General features: G+C 36.3%; 1 protein-coding gene across 4 annotated transcripts in view; it reads left to right on the top strand.

Moving 5' to 3' along the window:
- Positions 1 to 24,483, top strand: part of SUPT3H (SPT3 homolog, SAGA and STAGA complex component) — a 277,708-nt gene that overhangs the window by 139,037 nt on the left and 114,188 nt on the right. For all 4 annotated transcript variants that reach the window (XM_082758111.1, XM_082758110.1, XM_082758113.1 and 1 more), the window contains one exon: positions 2,430 to 2,514. In XM_082758111.1, coding sequence (XP_082614237.1) covers positions 2,430 to 2,514 — 85 coding nt within the window. The remainder of the gene's footprint in view (positions 1 to 2,429; positions 2,515 to 24,483) is intronic.

The following is a 24,483-nucleotide window of genomic DNA, read 5'->3' as shown; positions in this document are numbered from 1 at the left end:
ATATCATTAAAATTTCAAAAGGTATGTGAGGAATACTGGATATCATTTCATTACTAGATAAAGGAAAAAAATGCTACCGTGTACCTCTTTAAGTACTGTGATTCCGTAGTAAAAAATAAGTTGTTTGTAAATAAAGTATTGTTTTATTTTACTGCAGGAGAAGGAATTCATCTGTAAGAAAATAATTGATAAAACCAATCACCCATGAATATTTTAATCTTATAAATAAAATTAAACTATTTTAATAAGAAACTGCAATGTTACTTTTGGCCTGTAGCATTTCAGTTACAGTGAATATATTTTCCTGCATATGTTTTCTAATTTTAAAAGCTCATTTTTGGGTGGAAAGAGAGCAGGGCTTTTTAGAAATGCCCTGAGGCAATATTTGAAATCACCAAGTGGTCTTTCACTGCTATAATGATGTAAGATTGGAATAGCTTTTTTATTTTGATATTCATGGAATGATAAGGTATTTTCAGTGAGCCCTTGTTGGGCCCCATTGCAACCACTTTGGAATTAACAGCTTTAAGATTTAAAAATAATTTAGCCAAAAGTCAGATATGGAGCGACTGGAAATAGAGCAACCAGTCAGCCTTGAGAATGATTAATGACTTGGGTTTCATGACTGCTTTTGATTTCTGGAGACTTCCATTGTTGGAATAATTTTATTTCAAAAATATTGTGCCTGCTGAAGTCCACTTAGACACCAGATCTCAGCTGGTTTGTTCTGACTGAGAGATTCAGCTTTTAGGAAAGCTATGATGTGCAGGTGTCCAAGCAGCTGCAGACCACAGCTCTGGTCTGCCTCCCAGCACTTGCAAGTTGCTCTGATCCTTCGTTCATAAGTAGCAGGACAACATTTAATGCTTACTCTGAAAATGCTTGAGTCAGTGTCCTGGTTTCAGTTAGCACAGAATTAATTTTCTTCCTAGTAGCTGGTGGAATGCTGAAAATTAATTCTGTGCTAACTGAAACCAGGACAGTCAGTTTTTAATTCTGTTCATCACAACAAGGAAAAATGTGTCCTTCTTTTTTATGTTAGCAAAAGAACTGAGATAAGAGAAGGTGAAAGATTTTGGTATTCTTGAATCCTCTGTCACTTACAAAAATGGCTGAGAAAGCAAAACCAGAGTTACTCACTTATAGCATCCTTCTTTAGTGAGTAGTATGCTTGATACATTAACACATTTTTCAAGGCTTTGTTTAGCATTTAAAAATAGAAAAAAAAAAGGTGGTGGTGGGGAAATTGTCAAGGCATGGAGAATCATAGCTAGAAAGCTTAAATACCCCATATCCGCTACATGGCACCGAACTGAAAACGTAGGGGTTTGGAAGCGAAGAACAAATAGTAGCCAGCTAAAGAAAATAACATCTTTTTGTGCATTATGTATGAAGGGGAAACTACATAGAATAAGAGCCCTTGTCCTTCTTCTATATCACAGTTCAACTACACTACTTTGAAAGGGTAACAGCTACAAGTAATAAATCTGAAAGTCTAGATGGATGTCGTGAACATTTCAATTTAAGTGCCCTGGATCTGGACCTGAAGCACACCATCCATGCTGAAGATGAAGAGTTTTGTAGGACTTCGGGGGCACTGTATGGGAAAAGCACAGGCTCTGGAGTGAGCTAGAAGGCTTTCTTCAGTACCTACGATCTTTACCAGAAAGCTGGTAATGGCAATGTCCACTGCCTATCTCAGAGCAAAAGAGTACCCCAAGTCTAGCTGAGTGACTAGCAGTGAAGGCAGGTGTAGAGAGCAAGTTCTGTTATTTCTTGGTGAAGATAGTCTTGCAAAAAAGTCTATCATTCCAATCTCTCATGTTATGGTCCCCATTCCAATTGCTTTGCCTTTTGTTTGTGATGGTATATGAACACTATCATCTCTTCTTGACCTCCAGTCATTAGTCTTGCAATGCAGACTGTAAGAGCTTCTCATATATTAGTATGTAAAAAATGTTTACCCTCTTTTCTAGTAGTTCTTTCCATATCTTGTCACTAACATGTAGATATGGGATAAAATACCTGATAATAGTTTACTTATTAACATAGTTATTTGGTAATTTTGTAGGTGAAGGGGACTGCAAATACAGGCTACTAGCGGAGCCCATGCTACAGCTTTGCCTACCCTTTTTTTTTTTTTTTTTTTTTTTTAATGCTTTCCTTAATGAACTGGATTTTCCTCCTTTCTCCTGCACTTTTCAGCTTTTTTCACTATGTATGTTCACATACATTCTTGCATCTCTTTTGTCGCTACAATCAGATTACTCACTTTGATTTATATTCCTTGCAACACAGGCAGTATACCATATGGTATACAGGTGTATTAAGCTTGTTGTTCTTATTCAGATGTTTTTTATTTTGAGACCACCTACTTTGTTTCTATTTAACTCGTTTTCATAACCTTGCAATAAATTTATTTATTTCAGGTTTTCCTTAGGAGATGCTCGCAGGCCGCTCCATGAGTCTGCAATATTGGTGGAAGATATCGTCCACACTCAGCTGATAAATCTGGTAAGAACATAACTGCTACAATAGTCTCTGCTCTAAAACTCCTTGCAAAAATATAAAAATTTAATGATCAAATGACTAAAACAGCTTGTTCTGGTTTTAGAAACAAATAAAGTACAGAAACTGGGGGTGTTGTTGTGTCCATGATAATCTGAAGAAGCTACTTCTAGGCTTGCAGATAGAGAGGGCACACTTTGATTATGGTTATACACTGTATTTCTCTGATATCTGCAAACTCACCTAACATTGGGAATAAAGCTGATGCATTTTTATTCTGTAAAAAATACTTCTTAAAAAGAAAAGCCTACAAAGTCATCTCAAGATTTCTTCGGTAATTTTTATGTCTTAGTATTTGTGTTAATGCATTATTATTTGCTTAATATTTATGTTTAAATATTTTTGCTATTGAATGTTTTGTTTTCTGTCAAAAATAATTTGGTAGTAGTAAATATTTTTCTTTATTGAAAGCCAATGAAAGTTTTGAATAAATAATCTAAAATTACTGAAAAAAAAAAGGTGGAAAAAAAATGAGGTAGTTTTGAACCTGTCTGTAATAGCAAATCTAAAATCACCATGTTTTTTTATTTAGGATCAAAAGTATTTTCTGATAAATGAACGTTAGCGTTTTACACTGTGGCACAAATCTGCTGCCTGACATTGTGTGCATAAAGGTGTGCTCCTTTGTGTCGCCTGCAGCTTGGGAAGTGTAACGATGTTGGGTTTCTTCTTATAGTGATTCTTCAAATGAAATTACCAATACGTATGATTAGGTATGCACGTTGTATGAAACTAATGTATGCAAATGATGCTAATAGATATTGTACCTAGTATTTATATTTGATGATTCCTTGGGTCAGCTAGAACGTTGAGCCACGAGTTCCTTGACGTTTTCTTTATAATGAGCTCCTTCAACAATCAGACAGGTTTTTTAAATTTCAAGGTAGGTTTGTTAACAACATTAACGAGATGTATAAACTTTTGTAAACTGAGAAAATTCAGAATGGGGCAGACCACAGACAGAGGCGATTATAAATAAACCTCTCCCTGCCCACTCTTTGCCTGCAGGCAGGTGCTTTCCTTCAGCTTTGCACTTAATCCAGCAGCCGTTCGGTGGCTTCCTGCGTAGCAGCAGACACTTCGAGGGCCCTTCCAGCTCTGTGTAACTGCTTTGTGTTCACAGCTCCGCAGCCCAGCAGTGTGTATCCCTTTCCCTGCATCACCCAGCGGTGCTGTGGATCCTTTGCTTGTTATGCTCCTCTCTCTCTGCCTGGTCCTGCCCCGAAAAGGGGAAGGAACAATCTCTCCCCCTCTCCGCAGGTTTCCCACCGGTTAAGCATGCTGCTCCAGGGCAGATATCTGGATTTTTTTATTCTAGCTATAATGACCAAATAATAAATTATGAAAACCGATGGCTGTGGCTTCGCTCTTCCTTTAGCAATAATGTGGTGAAGCATCTGGGCTTTTACCTTCCACCAAGGCTCAGCAGACCTTTACAGCAAAATGCGCATTTTGAGGAAATGCAACCTGCAGCTATGTGGTCTTCGTACTTAAATCAACGCCGGGCAGTTACTGCGGGAATGCCCATGACCCAGGGTTAACCCTGAGCGTGGCGTAGGAGCATGTAGGATTTCCTGACAGAAGGAAGAATGGGAACAGAGCAGCAGATAAACAGCTTTTCTAACCTTTCACCTCCGAGCCCAAGACAGCACTTTGTTTCTGAGGAAGTGAAAGTATCTTTAATAGCTCATTGTTTTGACCTCTGACATTCGCATGCCGGAACTCTTAAATCATGGGCTTTTTACATACTCTGGACTTCTGATAGGGATTTTTGCACATTTAGCATCTCTTATAACCGCACATCCTTGTTGAGCTGTTACGATGCATTTACACTGAATTTTCACTTTAGAGGTCCGTGTTGGTGTGGGTATATACAGCACTAGAAAAAAAAAAACTAGTTTTATAATTGAATCTGGCTGCAGATGGAAATTTATTGCTTACTGCCTAGTTTTTGCCATATTATTTTTTGCATTATTATTCATGGACTACATAGTTATCATTATGTAATTTAATGACTTCTCAAAATTCATGTCCATTTTGTCATTCATAATACATGTATAAAGCTAAACTGTAGAAATTACTTTTATGCCTGAAGTAAAGCTGGCACGTTGCACACATCTTTCATAGTAAACATTTGTAAGAAGAGAGCATACTTGTTGATTAAGTCCAGATTTGAGCTTCTGAATTCAAAAATAAGTTGCCAGCTTGATTACCTCTGATTGGTTGACTTTTGATATCTCTGAGGTTTATAGTTCTAGCTTCCTATTTTCAAATTTGATCTGAACCCTATTAAATCAGGGGCTGATCTGGACAGATTTATATGGTCACTATTTCAACCCATTATATACTTTATGAAGTTCGGCTGCTGTAGCAGATGACTGCACTAACAAGTCAAATTCTTGAAAAACAGACTTCTCTTAGTCTGCATCACATTTTATGATCAATCTTTTTCTGTTTTGAACAGTATGTAATAGGTTGTACACATCTTCACGTAAGTTAAATTCTGCTAGAAGTATATAGCATTGCATGGAAGGAAACGAGCATCTCCAGAGGGTGATTCACATCATCCTAAAATTAGTTTCTGCATTAGATGAGATGAATCACCTCTCGAGGAATTTATTTCCTCAGCTGTCTAATAAAGGGATCCTTTAGCGGTTGTCTGGGGTTTGAATATCTTGGAGATAGGCATAAATGTTGAGAGATTAATTGCATCTAATTTGCGTCAGAATACTAAAATGAATTTGAATTTCTTTACATATATTTAGTTATGCAAATAGCAAAACTTTGATTATATCAAACAATATAAAAACAAAAACCCAGTAGAATGATAAAGCTCTGTACCTATTTTGTTCAGGCATAATTTAACACAATGAAAGTTTTAGTAAGTTTTAGTTTGAACTCAAGTATTTGTTCAATAACTGATATGTATGGATGTCTTAATATTAACCCTTAAACTGTATTTATGTGTGCTAAGACTAGAGGTTCCAAACAAAGTTATAATGTCCTTTATGGAGAGCTGCAAGTAGTAGATGTCTTTGTTGCAAAGCAAATTGTGCCTACAAAAAAGGGTTTGACAGGGAATTGAAAAAGATATTAATCAGCAGGGGACAAGTCCGTAAACAATTTACCATTCAAAGTGGAACAAGCTCTTTTAGTTGCACATTCTATTGTCTTTTTTTCATTTTGGTAAAGTTGGTTTAAAAAAAAAAAACAACAAAATTCTTAAGAATTCCTCTTTAACTATGTATTGTATGAAATCTGGGCTGAATCAATGGAAAATGTAGTAACATTATACTGCTATTAAAAAATAGTTATCTCATCCCGTCTTGTTAGGGTCAGATCTCCATGTTGGTGCTTCAGATGTCCTGTTTGAAGGCTGATGGACAATAAGATGATGATGTGCTACATAAATCAAAAGCTGCTAAGGAGTTATCTGCCTTGTGCTGGGAGCATACTATCTGGGTATTTATTATCAGTCAACTACCAGCAGTTAATTCTCTAGATGTGATGACTATGGTAGTAGTACTAGAGAAACCTGCCTTCATAGAATTCAGTTTAGCACTAGATCTGAATTTCAGTGCATTATGTTTTGTTTCTGACATATTGGATGGCTTCTGAGAAGACAGTAGATTTTTTTATACCCAGTGGAAGACATTTTAGCAGTAGCAATGAGTTCACTCAAGGGACATGAAAAATTACACATATACACACTAAAAATATAAATGTGCTTTTCCACTGCAGAACTCAGAAGTCCCAAGTACTGTTAAGTAACCTTATCTATTTTTGAAAGACTGCCACAGCACATCGCAGCAGCCTTGGACTACATCCTTTAAGTGTTTTCTCCACTGGAATTCTTTGTAAACTGTGATAAGTCATCACTGAGACTGTCATGAATGACAGAATTCATGTTAATGGAGTTGTGGTTTACTCCCTGTCAGCTGAAGTGTGTCTGCTAGGAGAAGGACTCTGATGTCTTCAATTGATGTCAAATGATTTAAGTCAAACCTACTCAGTTGGCTTTTTTAGAATGCAATAATGTCAACTTAAAGGGACTTCACTTGCCCCAAATCATGTTGTACATTATATCTGTTTGTTGTTGGTGGTTTTTTTCTCCTATCATTTGCCCATGTCTCCCTATGGAAGACTTTGATTTCACATAACTTGTGCTGCTATCTAATCATTACTAATATTTCACTCCTGCTTCCTTTTGAATTTGATTTAGCTTTCATGTTATATATATTCATATATGAGCACTGCATATAGACATAGGTCACTTTTATTTTTTTCTGTTTTATTACTCTTGAAAATTAATTGCCTTTTACACAGGCAGTGTACTTAATTGAGAATCAGTCCTTTGGTCTGGACCAAAGCACAGAATACAAGTTAACAGGTGGATAATCTATGCTGGGAGATTTAGATTTTTTAAGCCCATGGCAGTATAGAACACCTACAGTGAGTTGCAAAGATTCAGCCATACATCAACTCCTTAGCAAGTCCATAATAAACTCAGAGTAAGTTGTTTTTTTATAGTAGGGTCTTAAAGATTAAGTAGATTACCACAACTGGAAAAAGGGAAGGTGAAAATGCAGAGCAAGTGTAAGGACAGGTTTAGTGATGTGAAACGTGAAGTGCTGTAACATGAGTGGTGTGAATTTTGTGTTCTCAAAGGGCCAAACATATTCTACACAAACACGATGTGCTGTCTTTGCTTCCCAGTTTGACTGCTGCCCCTCTTAACCATTTTTTTTAAGAAAGGAGAAAGAGGGAAAACACCTTCACTTGCCTGTCCAGAGAAAAAGGCACTAGCAGCGTGAGAGAGAAGTAGGAAACAATGAGGATTTAAACAGAAACAAGGATAGGTATTTTGGGGTTCTTTATGTCATAATCCTACAACTTTTTTTAAAACCTGAATTGCACTCATTATTCATTAGCAAACTGGATTTTAATCACGCAGCCTCTGTGCTATTCTCAGATCATATAGTTTCAGGTTTTTTTACTGTGTTTTTGAGCTGTTACACTTGTAACCTTATATGTGTAATTGTAGAATTTCTGACATTCCTTTTTAAAAAGAAAGAATTGAAAACAGTGCATTCATTAACAGCAAAATTAACAGCACTGATATAAACAAGCAGTGTGAAGCACTGTTCACTCTTGATCACAAAGTTATATGCAACTGTCACTTATGCCACCCCAGTAACGGGAAAAGTCCTTGTTTTATGAGTCTGTTTTAAAACAGTAATAAAGTTTCCTGTGCAGGACATTAATTAGAGGGGTTATCAAAATAAGACAAACTAATATAATTTGTGATTGTACAAAATAAAGGAAGTTGAGGGTACCATAGGGACCTAATGAATCACAGGATGGAAACAATCTTCTGGCTAACTAAACATTCAGACTTTGTACTAAGTCATAGGGTGTATATACAACTCAGCAAACCGGAACACGCTGTGTGTTTACATGAATGGGATAAAGGAGTTCACATAAACCATCTGGGAAAAATCCTTCCACCATTCATTCTTCTCCTACTGTAGAGTAAATTAAACAACATACATGCATTTGCAGCAAACACGTGGCACACCTGCCCTGGAAGAAATCAAACTGGAAAATAAGTTTGTAATACAAAAAATTCCCTGAGTGGCAGCACTGTGAATTTGTTAGCACTTCTCACATGTGATGGAAAAGAGAAGGGACTTTTTCTCTAGTAAGTAGTTTTTAATTGTTATGTGTGCGTTTACTTTTAAATGGGGTTATCATTTACATTATGGTAGCGCATTGGTAGGAATATTTTTTCATTTCTGTTGTAAATTGCACAGCATTAATTGCTGTGGTTGCAATTCTCAAACTTGATTTTAGAAGTTTTGTATTGTTTGAGTTTTTTGAAAGAATTTTGCATGACTAAAAACAATGGCTCCTTTAAAGAAAAAAAAGTTGTTCAATTTACATAGTAGAATAGGTTTTGTAGTTCAGAGTATGCATTTTTTCCATAAGACTAAAAAATTTGAAAAGTCTCAACCTGTTCTAGAGATCAAATGCTCTTACTGCTGTACCAAACAAGCTTGGTGGCAAAGTGTGTTTCATTTGGGGGTGAGGAATGCACTGGTTTAGAAGGGCCCACCTTCAGGCATAAGATTATTTTATCAATTTCTTATTAAAAAATATTTTTTTTATTTTTCTATGTCTCGATTGTAAGATTTGACTTTAGATTACTTGAGAAAATGGGCAGTATTTCATTTTTGATATTTTAGAGTACCAGAAAATAGCTTTAACGGGGATATTTTACAGAAATTTTAAATTGTAAATGGTGAACTCTTTTCTGACTTTTTATGAAAACTTGTCTTTTCTTCAACGAATGCATGAAAAACATCAAATGCATGAAAAGCAGTGTCCTGAGTTTTCTACTCTAACATTAGCTGTTGCTTGTTCACCTTATTCAGATGTATTTATTTTAAGGCACAGAATCTACCTCATTTAATAATTTTATTTTCTTTCCCCAGAGGAGTTGAGATGCTACTTTTAGGTATTTCCACATTCAACAAAGCCAAACAGTAGAGGGCAAATTTGGAGCTACTCCTCTAGGACGGTCACTACAAGTTAAGGAGGTTATTGAAAAAGAATAAATAAATAAATAAATGTAGCAAGAACTGCTTAGTACCAGAGGCATAGCAAGCATGCTTTTGAGCAGAGGTCTTCTTTGTACCTCAGGAGCAAATACACCATTAGGAATAGTCTGGGAGTACCAGTTTGTGTTTTTGCACATTTTGTGCCCTTTTCTTAGAATGAGAGTACTTGATCCGATGTTTTCTTTCCCATAAATCTTTCTTCCCCATAGTTGACATAGTAGACACAGAGACCACTACCTGGTGATACAGAGATGCTGCTCAGCATCTGATTGGGATGGATCTCACTGAGTGGAGCCTAAGACTCAAATCATTTATCCAATGTTGTTCTTCTGGCTATGTGAAGCTGTCAGAATTTTTTAAATGTTTTGCCTGCATTCACTTTCAGGAAAACCAAGCTGTGAAGTGATATAAATCATTATATATTTGTTTTTATCTGTATGTTCATATTGTGGTACAACATGTTCTTAGGGTAGTCTGAATCATCTTAGAATAACTCTTGTTATGACTATGATGTACTTTTTCTACAAAGCAGCCATCTTATTCGTTTGGTGCATATGATGCACCTGTTCTGGTCCTGAGTCTATGCTGTATAGTCTTCATGACTTATTTGTTTCAGAAGATAGCACGTGCATTGTAAATGAGGAAACAGATTTCAGGAAGGGAAAATATGGTTTCTTTTAAGCATTTTGATATTATTATTTTTCTGGTCCCAAAATACAGATAATGCCTCTACTTTTCACTTGGAGGCTGAGAAAATGTTACCATTTGTGAAAGACTAAGGTACCAATATTAAGAATCCTATAGAAAAAAAAAAAAAAAGCAGAAGGAAATGAATAATTATGTTCACATAATTGTAGCCACATGTTCAATAATGAAGAGGAAAAAAGCAAACTGTTGACTAGATTGAATGGAAAAAACAATTTGATCAATGGTTACAGATTGTCTTGTAGTGCTTATAAAATAAAAAGAACGAAGGTAGTGCAGGCAGCCACTATCCTGGTGTTTCCTGATTTTCGCTGTCAGTCTTTGGGCCTTTGACACCAATCACATAGATTTATGTGTTCTTCATATATAGGCATCTATGTGTCTCCGTACGCAGGTCTGCTTTTTACACCCTCAACACAACAGCTTCTTATTTAGGCTGTTTAGCAAGAGGAATTAAATATGTAAGACATTTCACTCATGGGTCTTCAGAATCAATTGCATTCCTAAATGTGTATGTACTCAATTACCTTGGCTTCTAGGGCTTTTATATATAATAACCTGATAAGCTGATCCCAGGCTGAGTTTCCAAAATACGAATAGATCCTCTATTTAATTTTTATATGTGTTAGGAGTATGGTATAAATTGATAGCTGTCAAAATCTTGGCTGAGCAAGTAAACAGTAGATTGTTATTACACAATATGATGTACTCTGTTAAATCAATGCTTTGTCAATGGTTTTGCCCTGATTTAACAGGCTTTTGCCAAGAGTATTTTTGACATAACCTAAAAAAATGTCTCAAATCATTTATCTGTTTCTGGATTGGAATGAAGGAGCAATCTTTCTGTCCGCGGAAAGATCCTAATTACATCCCAAGTTTCAGATGTCAAGTAGAAAACTGATATTCAGGGTTTCTTTCTTCCTTTTACTTGGTATAGACATATTATATATATATATACAACGTACGATGAATATTGTATGAACATGTAAAATCCATACAAAGACCCACCTCATCTCATAGTCTGATTCTGCCAACAGCTAGTCAGTGTGAAACTCTAAAAAGAAATCTAAAAAGAAAAGAATCTGAAATTTATCAGTGGTGTGAATACATGAGTATTTGATTAGGAAGATGGACCTTGGGTTAATTTTGAAAAGCATCTGTGTATCTTTGAAATCTGTTCAGAGTCAAATAAGCAAAGGATTTTTACTACTATATTTATCATTCTACTTGCTTTATTTCAAATAATTGTCCAAATATGTTAACTGTCGGTGATAGGATGGTAAAATTCCTTCTGCTTTTCCTTGTTGATCCTGACTGGATTCATCTGAACAAAGGCAAACAAATGTACGTATCTGTACCTGAGATAATCACAAGAAATTATCTTTTGTATCAGGGGAGCACTTCCAGGATGTGACAATGTGAGTTCAAGAAATGTTTGGACAGTGCTGTCAGACGCATGGTCTGATTTTTTCCGTGGTTCTCTGGGGACCCAGGAGTTGGACTCGATGATCCTTATGGGTCCCTTCCAACTCGGCTTATTTTATTACTTTGTGATTCTATGATTCCTCTGCTAATGTAGTTATTTAACAGTCTGCCATCCATATAAAATCTGGATTTCTGGAATGAAGTGACTTTCATGACTTCCACCACAATTTTGACAGCACTGGCTGTATTGTTTGATTTTTTGTTCTTCATTGATACTATCAAATAAAACTGAAAACTTAAAGTTGCAAATGGCACAAACTGATTTGTAGATATCTGTGGCAGAAGAAGAGTAGTGTTAAATTCTGCATGGTCCCGAATGAAACTCATAGAACGTAAAGGTCATCTCAGAGTGTTTAACAGAGCAAATTCATTGTAGATTTTAAATCACCTTATCTGATTTCAAGCAAACCTGATAGTTTCAGAATAACTTTTTTTAGGAAGATTGGCTTGTTAACAGTGTTATGCAGTTACAAGGAAATGTGGTCACAGCTGGTTCTGGTTTCTTAGCTAATCCACCTGATTGGAAACAACAGGTTTTTGATATTTTTCCATTTCTTACACTGACACCTAGTGTTCAGAGTTCTTGAGTTTTCTAATACTGCACTTTGTTATTAATAGATAACAGCTAATACTGATGTTCTACACCTTTGTCAAAATCCTCTGCTTCTGCTGATCTTAAAAAGAAAACAAGAACTGAAGGCAAAGGTGTTACCAAGAATCAGAAAATTTTTACTTTCGAATGACACTATTGGAAAATCAGCTACAAAAGCTATTTTTCTTCTTGAAGTGCTGCAAATTTGTTTTCTTAATATTTCAGAGCTTTTGTTTTGGCAAATACAACCCCTTTGTGTCTGTAAGTGTCACTGGTCAACAAAAACAGCGATAACAGCAGAAACTGTTAGATCAGTATTTATTTAATTGTGGGGGATATCAAATGCGTTTTATTTCTGTGCTCTTTTATCTTCAAGCCGCGAGTTCAACCTGATAGGAGAATTGATGGCAGCATAGTCCTTGAGTGGACAGAAAAGGAGTTATACACAAAAACTGGCACAAACAATCTTTTCTTATCTCAGACTTGCTGCAAATAAATGCAGAAATCACAGTATGGATTGTAACCCATTCCTGACAAAAATGACACCTGACAGAGGAAAATGTATGCTTTACCTCCCACACTTGTGATTTTACTATGTGTTAACTGAATATTTTTTGTCATATAAGGTGGAGTGTATGACTTTTGTGTAGCTGTATCTAAAAATATAAAGGAATGTTTAAGTTTTGTTGATGGGTTCCACAGAAAAGTGAAAAATATTCAGGTGGAGAAAATGCATTGTAAGCTTATCCTTGATCCTTGATTTTAATACTTTACTTTTTTCTTTTTGTGACTTTTCCTGTAAGTGAACCAAAACCCCACCTTTCTGCACCAAGGAATAAGTGTTTTACATTTCCTCACATTCACTAAGTTGCCTCTCAGAAAACCAGGCAGCAGTGACAATTCACTAAATACACTAAATTCACTAAATACCTAGGCAATGGGTTCCTTTTGGGGAAACAGTTGATTCTTACCCAATTCCCTATCAGGTCTGAAGTGGCCATAAAAAATATTCTCTTCATATAAACTTTGGTAAACTTTATTCTGCAGATTTCACTGTTCTAGGCTGAAGCTTTCCCTCCAGGGATGTTGTCTTCCTTCCAGACCTATAAACTGTACAATCTTGTCCTGTTAAGACTGAAAATTAAAGAAAAAATAATTGGTGTTTAAAAACGCACTGTGACAGGTACAAGACAGTTTACCGTGACGTCATGGAGGAAGTGGCTTGGTCAGAGGGGAGCTAAAAGGAAATAAAATTGAGAAAACATTGTAGAAGCTCTGTAGCAATTGATATAGGGATGGTCCTCTTAAAAAGTATGTGCTTTACAGCCAGTCCTCTCCCACCGAATTGTTTTCAACACTGCTTTTAAGTACAGTGGACTCCATATGGTAGTATGGATATACACACATATATATTCCCAAACTAAAATACTTCTTTTCATACATCGTTCCTTTGCAGTACAACATTTAAGCTGTAAGTTAGGCTGTCCATTTTCTTGTATCTAGGGTAAAGGCATTGCACTTCTTTGCATGCAAATGGCATATTGGATACTATGCTGCCAAGTTGGCTATCAGTAATTTATATTCATGTCAGCCAGTCGTAGTGTGTTTATCAGACGAATAATCAGAGTCAACAGAGAGAAAGGATACTTGTAGAATATCTTTCTTTTGACTTCCGTCAGGCATTTATTTTCAGGATAAGGTGTTTGGTTGAAGAATGGTGATTTGTCTCTAGTGACTATACAGGATGCCTTGGGTGATTGTCTTATGGATGTAGACATCCCTGTTTAGCCAGGTACCTCCCACCTAAAAGTAACAGACAAAAGTCCCTTATGACACAAGTACTTCTATGACAAAAGTCTTGAAGTCTTGAAGCTTCCAAAAAGCAGGAGGATAAATTAAACTTCTCTGATGTTAAAAAAAAAAAAAAAGTGTTAAAAGTGGTGAAGTACTCAGAGAAAATAAAGACTTTGGAGGCCCAATTCTCTGACCAGGAAGAGACATGTAGTGTCCCATATATGAATAGTCTCAAGGGAGGAGGGGATTTATGAAAAGTCAGGTTGGAGCTGATCCAAGACAGAGTTAGAAGAAGGGAAGTCTGTGCATTAGGTGAAAACTGCATGTTCTGTGTTGTTTTGTTGTTGTTGTTGTTTTACAGATGAAGAGAGAGAAACAAATGGGAAAAGATTTAGAGAGACAGGTTGCATTGGGATATGGGTTGCACTGAGATATAAGAGTGTAGGCTGAGGACATCTGTACACTGTGAGCAAAAGTGCCAGAGAGCAATGAAAAATGGAAAACTAAGTAGGCAGGATATGATGCATGTACTGAGGTAGGTCAGAGTTGGGAAAAAGGCCAGAGATTTATGACAAGGGAAGGTGTTCAGGAAGGAAAACTAGGTGCAACTTTGTGGGAGTGCATATATTATCTGTTGTAGCAGAAAAAAATAATGAGCTAAAAGAGGAACTAGGATTGCAAATGACGAATAGGAAGTGTAAGGTTCCTCAAAGGGTTGTTTAAAGAAGTGGAATAAAGATGAAAACAAACTTGTAGTGGAAGGAGTTTGGAAGAAGATCCCATGAACCTCTCTTGAAATGTTCTCTAGCAAGAGAGTGGGAATGCATGCAGTGAGAGACAGGAGGTTTGAAAGAGAAGCTCTGGTTGGTGCATTGAACCTCGCCAAACCTTCTCAGGTTCGGAGAATCAGTTTGGGAAGTAAGTTTGCAAGAAAATAAGTACTGCTGATAAGGATATAATAAAGAAATTGAATAATAACCATCAGAAACGTTGTTCCCAAACTGAATCTCTAATGAGGCCAAATAAAGTAGATGGATAATGATGCAAGAGGTGGAACGTTGCTAATATTGCACTGGGAATGAGAACACATGAGCAAGAAGAAGGGACAGAGAGTTTTTACATCCTGGTCAAAAATCCTTGGCAAAATGGAAAGTCTTATAACAAATGTTTCATCTATGGACATCACTCTACACATCAAGTCTGAGTGTGTGCATCTTTGCACAGTCACCTACTTGCATACATGTATGAACATGCATATATATATATATATTATATACACGTATAGAATGAGATTAATAACGAGTACTTTTATAGCGATACGCAGCCTGATGTTAATATATCGAATACAATGTACTCACAAGATACTATTCCTAGCAACCCTTCTTACAATATTCAGTAACTACATATTTTGTAATCTGTGATTTTAGCATATACTTTCACATTGCTTGTCATTTTCATCTTACATTCTGCCATCATCATTCCAAATTAGGAAAAAAAAAAAAAAAAAAAAAAAAAGGATCACTTTTCTGATGAGAAATTAAAGTACAAAGAAGACTAAGTGGATTTTCCCAATGTCATGAAATAAATAAATAGCAGAGCTGAAAAAAGTTGACGAGTTATAGCTGAGAGGGAAGCTGTGCAAAGTTATTTTATATTGATGGACTATGTCTCAGCCAATTGGATTTTTATTTGACAATCCAAAGGTGTAATAACTTTTATTGTAAGAGGAAGAAAAATACACCAAGGCTAATAAATAATGGAGGACCTACTAGGGATATGCATAAATGCGTATCCTGTTCCTATGTATATACAAGCTTAATTGTGTCTCTTTTAATTTTGCTGTTTGATTCAATAGGATTGTCAGGTAATCATCCTTTTGAAAGAACAGAAGAGGATAAAATTTCAAATAACTTTGTTAATCTCTTCTGGCTGTTAAAAGAAAAGATTTATTGGTATCAAATTTTATTGCATTCTTAGAATTTACGAATTGATTGGCTGCTAGTTTAGCTTACTTGTCTCTTCCAGTTAGAAACCCAAACACAACAGAAGAAAGACATCACATTGAAGCTGACATGCAACAAGTGAGTGAAAGTTCACTTGGCTTTTTCTCTCAGCACCAGGTGCAAAAATTGGCTAAAAGTGCTGTGGCAGGCAGTTATTTTAAAGCAGTTTCTGGTTTAGTGTTTTATCAAGCCCAGGAGTAAAATATTCTGCAACTACTGCAGTTTCACGAAGCTACTTTTTAAGGTAGAACTCTGAATTGTTTAACTAATTAAAATGGCCCAGTACAAACATTAATCATACCATAACCATTAATGAGAGGGTTTGTGGGATTTATGGAGGGCTGTATAAAATATTTTAGAAGTGTGTATCATTTCTTTGTTTAATACACAATTCATTTGCATTATCCAAATATACTAGGGATTCTTGAAGTCTTCAGGAGTGTTTGTGATTTCCTACATCCGATCTTAGGAGTGATGGAGTAGATATATTCATTTCTGGGGGAAAGAAGAAAATTCCAGCAGTGTCCTTGGCTTTCTGGTAGTTGTTTTTTGTTGAATAGCTGCTACGTACAGCTGTGCATTCTGCTTTAAAATAATACTTCTCTAAACTGCAGTTTTCTCAAGGTGGGAAGCTGGTGGCTCAATGATGACATAAACTCCAGAAGTGTAGAGTTCAAGTGGTTTGCATGTGGGACTGCCAAATAACACAGGTTTGGTTTGTTTTCATTTTATTACACCGATTCTCCTCCCCAGATGTCTTGGATTTCTGTGGTACCCCCCTTCGCCTTTGATTCTTGCTCCTTGTAACTAACAATTTTTATTAGTCATCCTGCTAATACTCAGCATTTTTACTCAGCACCTGTTGTCTTCAAAGCACTTTTGAAATTATAACTGGTTAATCCTCACGCTAGTACTGAAAGGATTTCAGTTTCATTCCTCTTCACACGTGAAAAGTGAGCTAAATGACTTGCCTAAAATTGTGCAGAGGTTTTGACACCTGCCTTAGGACTTAGTCTGCCTGTCCTGTGTCTGCGTGACCCAGGCCGATCCTCTTGCCTCTCCACATGCTGAGTTTGTGGCACACCATTTACGAGTGGAGCATTTCCTTTTGTTTAATGACACATTTTTACTGTGATTACCCTGGAATTTCAATCCTGAACTTTGCAGAAGAACTGTGCTGCAAGAAGCCTCAAAAGGTCATCTGGGCCATACCTCTGCTCCTGAACTAATTTCTGCCTTTGTTCATGAAAGCTCTTAAATCTCTCTATATGTATGTGCATGTATGTATGTAGATGCATATATACATTTATACACACACATACGTACAATTATTTGTTGAATCAAGTCCCATCTTGAGGAGACTTATGAATAAATGCCTCCTCAAAGTTTGGTGTAAGCTACCAACAATTGCTTTGAAATGCTTGCACGGAATATCTTGAATTGATATTCCCGTGGGAAATACTAGTATTACCAAGAAATTTATTCTGGGAAAGATGCTGTTGCTAAATCTAGTTCTGTGAATTCGGGAAGTATTGCTTCCTTTTTTTTTTCTCCTTTTTTTTTTTTTTTTTTTTTTTTTAAATGGGCCTGTGGCAAGAAATCTGTTCACTATCTCAAGTGAGGAAGTGATCTTGCTTCTGTAATAAATGCTCAGATAGTTTCACCATTCTTGGCCTGCCCCATCTCAAAGCTACAACTTTATGGAAACAGAATGAAATAAAGTGTTCTCTAATACGTCACAAATCATAGTTAAAACTGGAAATCCAGTCTGACACTATGGTCTTGATTTGTATAGTTTGCCTACTCTTTTTTATTTCTGCAAAGCAGTATATGTATTTGAAGGTTGGAGTTTCAGCCAGGATTTTCAGTCTTAACTGTGAATTTCCTTCCTTTAACAGGTTTAAAGCAAGCCTTTCAGATTGCTTCAGTATAGCTTTTAGTACTTGAATTTCCTTTGTGTTCATTTTGGTCTTTTTCCAATATTTAGGCATGCATTTAGGAAACTCCCTCAAATCTCTATGAATGGGAGCAGTTACAATAGAAGGTGGTGGCATTTCTATTATACTAACTTTAGACTTGATTCAAATGATGCCTAATTTTGAACTCAATCAAGTACTGAAAGTTTAAAATTCAGGTTCTTGCTCAGGCGTTAAAGGGTTCGTGTCCTTCTCAGAGGTGCCCATTATTACCATGTCTGGCTGGAAAACAAGAATTCCATCTCCTGCAAAATTTAGAGGTTTTGACATTTGCTTGACAGAACAACATCAGAACAGAACTACAAGCTTTTAACATTTTTGTAAAAATCTACTGAGATGAGGAACCTGATCTAGCCAATAGTTGGAGAGGAAAGACAAGTATTCAAGCCTCTGTTCACTACCTAAACCCCAAGCTGCATCCCCCACATACCAAGTGCCATAATATGGAACTGGTGAATACATCTTTTAATGTCATTATGTCTCTCTCATGGACCTGTGAAATGTTACTGAGTGTCTGTGTCCAGAATTGTTTATTTCGACGAATAGGATTTTTCCAATGGAAAAATACTTCATTTAACAGTACTGACCAGTGTTCATGATTAAATATATCATATATTTCACATGTGCATGTAATACAAAATAAAATTGAATAGTGATTATTTATAGCTCAAAAATTCAACTTAATTTTTAAACTATTTTCCTTCAGCTATAGCTGGAGTGTGTCATAAAAGCTTGACTATTTTGGTTTACTTGTTTTTAATGGTAATTTATTCTTATGAATGCTTAGCTTCCTTATTTACAAAATATAACAAAAATAAATTTGAAATCTTTTGCAGATTTAAACTTTTTGCACTAATATAATAAATTCAGCAAAGTTTTTTGTGAGCAGGTTATATGTGTCAACATTAGAAATACCTATTGGTAGTCTGATCAAGTGATGTCATTTTTTTTTCTTAGCACATACAATCTTTTGATACCAATTACAAATGAAGAAAAATATTTCAGTGTTTAAGGAGAGCTACTTTCTTTTATTAGGACAGTTTTTGAAAAGGTCTTCTTAGACAAAACTTAACCTGCGAAAGTTAAATGTAAAAAATGAATGTTCTTTGTTTTCCAAAAAATACTTGCTGCATCGGTGTTATTTGTTTTCATGGATAAAGTCTGCTAGAATTCTCTGCTATCACGAATTGGTGACGCCAGCTCCATTTCAAAAGTACTGCCAATCATAAGTTCACCGTTAAAATAAACATGAATATTGTGAAGTATTACTCCTATACATCCTTAAGGAAAAAAAAAGGCACTTTAATTACAAAAAGTAAATATTGTCCTCCTTCAAACTCTTGCTGAACTTACCATCTATTCTAACACCCACAAAACCTGGCCATGGTAGCTGAATTTCTGAGAGTATTGCTATTTTGTTGCACATCATGTGTGCCTGTCATTTGCTATCTGTCATCCTGGACTGCAAGCTGTATAGAATCATAGAATCACAGAATCATTAAGGTTGGAAAATACCTTCAAGGTCATCTGGTCCAACCATCACCCTACTGCCAATGTCACCCACTTTGTCACAACCTCCTTCTGTTTCATATGATTGTGTGATGGCCAACCTTTTATACCACTGACCTATGAACATCAGTAGCATATTGTTGTTGGCCTCTATGATACAAATATTAAATAACTACATACTAAATCTAATAAATTAGTGGGGGAAAAAAAAAAGAATTAATTGTTGAATTTAACGTCTTCAAAGAAATTAGAATTTCAACTTAAGAAAGTCACATGGCTCTAAATTCAGACATTTTGGTGTAGCAATGGTCAAGTGTGACGGAGTTGCCTAAGTTGTGTGTTGCCTAAATACGTGCTTGCAGTACTATGCATGACTGAAACAGCTGCTTAAAATCTTGGTAATGAAAGATGGACATTTCACCATTATGCATGTTGTTTGCATAATATGTGTATTTATGGTCATGAAAATGTCTACACACCTGTTTTGGTGAACAGGAATGGAATATTCCTTGTTCTTATGTCTGGTAACTTCCACTCCTGCAGACCTTGTGCATACAAAATACGCATAAGAGATAAAATACCTCAAGTCGAGTTCCCATATCAAATCCTTTATCAGATAATTGGGTTTGCTTTGTTTTGTTGTGAAAGCGGCTAGGCTCTTCGGTTCTAGCAGAGACTTAATGTTGCCCAAAAGTGTTAGATATGGAGCAGTTATGGAGGATGGTTAACACAAAGTTTGTATCTCGTGCGCTGCAGGAAATGGCGTGTTGTTACGCAGTTGTATGCAGTGCATTTCATTAGTGTTGGAGACAGCAGGAGGCTATTTTGTGGAAATGTTTCTGTCACTGTCAGTAGAAACATGCCCGTCTGGTTGAAAAATGGCTTACGTCTTGCCAGTTCCCTACTTCTAAGCAATTGCGGTGGGAGGATGTTAATCTTAACCTGTCACAACCCCTCCTAAATCTAAATTTTTATTAAGCTTCCAAATGCCTTAGTAATATAAATAAGGGAGACACAACTCTGTTCTTATGCAAGAGTTGCTACCGTTCTCAGACGCAGGAAACCTTTTTATTAGTATCAATTGGATTTCAGTCATTAGGGTGTGCTGTAACTCACAACCAGGTACTGCAAAAGAATGTGAACCCCATAAGGCAGGCTTCAGCCAAGTCAAGATCACTGAGTTACAGATTTTCTGTCTGTTTTACTGACTGTAGACTGGCAATTGCATGCATTCAAACAAAATGAGGTCTACTGCATTTATTGTAGACACCCATGCCTTTTTGCAGAGACTGTGAACACATCTACTCTTACAGTGGTCAAGACCCTTTTTGGGAAGATCTAGTTGCCTAATGGAAAATGTAGTTTATGACAGCCATTGTTTATTCTCTGAATTCATATTTTTGTGTCCGAGGTTTTTCCTGTGACCCCAGCTTAATTTCTTTTTGTGGGTTTTTCTTTTTCTTTCCTTTCCTTTCCTTTTTTTCTTTTTTTTTTTTTTTTTTTTTTCATTCATAGTTTAGGCCGATGATTACAACCTAAATTTGGTAGATGGGTTGTTGGAAATGTATCTGGAATTAGATGCTTTGTGTGCTGTTTGGCAAAAGAGGTATACATGTTTCCTAATGCAGACAGAAAGACATGATCCAGGTCTGGATTTAGTCTCTATGCATGCATCATGGCGACTTGACTCTGTAAACATCTACTGTAAGTCACTTGAGGAGCCCCTAGACTCTCCTTACTACTTTGGCTAGATTTACACTGCCTCTAATGAGAGCTTAGACACCTGGCTTGTGTAAACACACACAATTTGAGGTGTCAATCTCCAGCTGAATTTTGCCCTGAAATTCTCATGGCAAACCTCTGAAGTAAAAAAAGTGTGTGTTGAATTGTGACTTCGTTCTCACGTTTTGTCTTTCTTTATATGTATTGCTATTATTTCTACTGAGCAAAGCCTTCCTTCAGCCCTATAAAACAAGCAATTATCATTCTCTTATGATTACAAGTGGGTGACAGAATTCAAGGGTGCTTTATAGCGGTAGAAGGAAAAGCAGCATCTGTACTGTGTCAATGCCAGATCTCTTCTACCTAGCTGTGGTACCTTTCAGACTGAGTTGATGGCATCCATACGTAGACCCAAGTTCCTGAGAGAGTCGTTGTAGTGGATGGAAATCTTCTCTTATCTTAGGGTATCTAACACATTTGTTCCATAAATGAGAAAATTTTTTTTCACTTATGTATTCAGATATTTTTTGAGAGAGAAAGTCATGAGTGATGATGAGTCATGGCCATTAAGTTAAACCTGTAGATTTGCCTGTTTTCTCAGTAATTGCCACTCAAATTACCACCTTGCTCTTGTGTTTTCAGGTAACCAGCCATAAAATGTCATGCATAAGCAGTTCTAGCTGTAGGAGCATTAACCTTGAGCTACTTTGCCTTAACCAAGTACCCTGTGTGTGGGGTCATTCTCACTCTTACTCTCCTTCAGATCCAGCAGATGGGATGGTTGGACCAGATGATCTTGGAGGTCTCTTCCAACCTTAATGATTCCTATGATTCTGTGAATTTCAATTCCTTGTGTGCAAACATAGGGTCAGGAGAGGGGTGTAGCTCTCCATCCACAGCCCCTCATATGGCACCAGGCTCAAGACCTACCCTGAGCGTTGTGAGTCGGATTTGAAACTCTGGTGGCTGAAGGATGAAACTGAACCCATCTTTTCGGTGAGGGCTTTGGTCCACATTAGCTAACACAAACGAGACTGTTTTTGCCTAAGTATGGTCTTAACTGAGTTGACTGCTGAATTCTTTGCAGAACTGGGATCTTCTGGTGTAAAATGGGGATAGGTTGAGGACTACGCCCTGCCAGGGAGAAAGTCATTAGGTGACAAGCGTGCACCGAGCATTTCAGTCCTGCTAAAATGATGTCACCATGGCATACAATTTTAGACATGCCTATAAAATACAGTGGGCATCCCTGGTGAAAATACAGGTTCTTAAATTCCTTCCATGTTCCACTTGAGGAACAATGAGATGTTTATGGATAGGGGCTAAATCCTTATACTGAATTATGGTTTCTTGCCTGAGTTGTCTCTCTGGAGCAGTTAAAGGAAGGTTTCATTACCTTCCTTTGCTCAAGCCATCAGAGCAAAGAACTACATGGTATTCTTCTGCAAGAGCCTGTAGAGCTGTGTGGGCATTTAGCAGCTTTTCCATTTAGAAATAGGTATTCGAATGAGATACTGAGATAATGATGTACATCAAACAAATCTTCTGGTGTAACACACAAGGAATGCTTTCACCACTTCACTGTGATGCCTTAGCTGGAGCCTCTGTTTGTTACCTTTGCTCCGAACTAGTGTAACTGTTTACTCATGCCTGAACAATAAATTTAAGATGCTTAATAAATTTAAGATTCCTCCCTGTCAATCAACATCCAGGCAAGGAAAGCTCATTTTTTGTTGCCAAGCTGTACTCGCTTCACACATTGCAGCATCATCGTCCTGATGAAATTGGTGTTGGCTGAGAAATTTCAGTATGGGACAGGGCTGCAGGAATAAGATCTAACAGCTGGAAAATTGTACAATTTAACTAAAGGAAGGAGTTAATAATTAAGATGATATCACTACTGTATTTGGTATTTGCTAGAGCCGAGCAGTCAACATAAAGCTGTCTGAAATCAAGACGTTTTTATGCTGTATGCTTTGGGAGTTCTCCATAAGAATACTGGAGGCAAGCTGGAAAAGATGTGTCGTGCCACTGAATATGAAATGACATTAGAAATTTTTTGCCAAGGTGCTTTTTCTTCACAGCATATTCCTTATGTTATTCCTTATTCCTCATGTTATTAAGCATGATGTTCAGGGAAAACATCCCATCTGGATAGCATTACCTGTAGGATGTGCAGCTTGTATGTATCTTCTGGAGGTTAGCGTCTAATGTTAAACAAAGGAAGCTGATTAAAAACATCTGTAAAACATTTTCATAGTTCATATTTTATACAGTGGGTATTGAATTACCTTGCACATGACTGCATGTCTGAACTAAAAATAATAAGGTAAATCTTTTCCTTTTATTAAAATTAGTATAATATTAATTTTATAGTTAAACTACATTTAACTGTTTCCCTACTTGGCACTAGAATTTAATGCTGCTGACATCACTACGTATTTTACATGCCACAGAAATAATTGTTCATTTATTGATGCAGTATTCTACAATAAGCACATTTTAGGTGCAGTCAAAATATAAACATTAGATTGAAATACAATTTCTTATGTAAAAGTGTGGCATTTATTAAATGCTAAAGGAGAGGCTTGCCAGCTAAATGTGTAACGTTTCTGACCATTAAATAATATTATGTGAAATAGTTATACAGAATATATAAAATGATTGTAGTACTGCCCACTTAGGTATTATGTTGATTTATGAATTCAGTTAGGGTCCCTAGTAAATACCAAAATTGCTGATTCTAGGTCAGTATTTATTAGGTTGGTAAATTTTATGGAGAGGAAGGATTTGTGCATCCCAGAACTGACAGAGAAAGGTGTTATTTATGTAGTTAGAGTGAGAATGCAATTGTAATTTCACAGCTGAGCTGAAGAAAAAAAAGGTTATATACTTTCCTTCATATTCTAAATTACTTTCTAAAATAGCTTATAAAACCATGTGTATTACAATAGTAAATATTATTTCAAGATCTAAGAGGCTAATGCTCCAGATTTACTGTTCAATGTCACGAGCAAAAACCTCTTACCTTTCCAAGTTTGATACAACATACTGACTCAAAAGCACGTATCAAAACAGAGAGCAACAAACATTATTCTCTGGGAAAATATTTTGAAATTCAGCAAGTGTTTTGAAAATGATTATCATTATTGTTTATTGTAAGTGTTCTGAGATTGTGAAAATGAAGTGTTGCTCATAAATACCACGCAGGCTGAATGGCCAAGGGCAGTTCTCATCTCTAATATGCAGACTCCTACCCAAAGCAGTTTCATCCAGCTTGAGTACTTGGTTTTATGATGTTTTTACCAAAGTTCATAAAAAAATGCAAGTGGAGTGAAAAATGTGGTATGAACATACAGTTATTTTTATTCAATGAGACTGGACCAGCACAAAACCATTTTTTTAGAACAATATAACATTAACAGTTGCCATTTCATCAATTAGTGGCCTTATCCGTACAGAGAAGTGTCTGGTATCTTATCTGTGTGCTGAAAAGGCAATGAGCAGTT

Source organism: Aythya marila (assembly GCF_965140915.1).
Source record: "Aythya marila genome assembly, chromosome: 3".
In the NCBI taxonomy this organism is placed as follows: domain Eukaryota; kingdom Metazoa; phylum Chordata; class Aves; order Anseriformes; family Anatidae; genus Aythya; species Aythya marila.
This window is presented reverse-complemented; position numbering and strand designations above follow the sequence as displayed.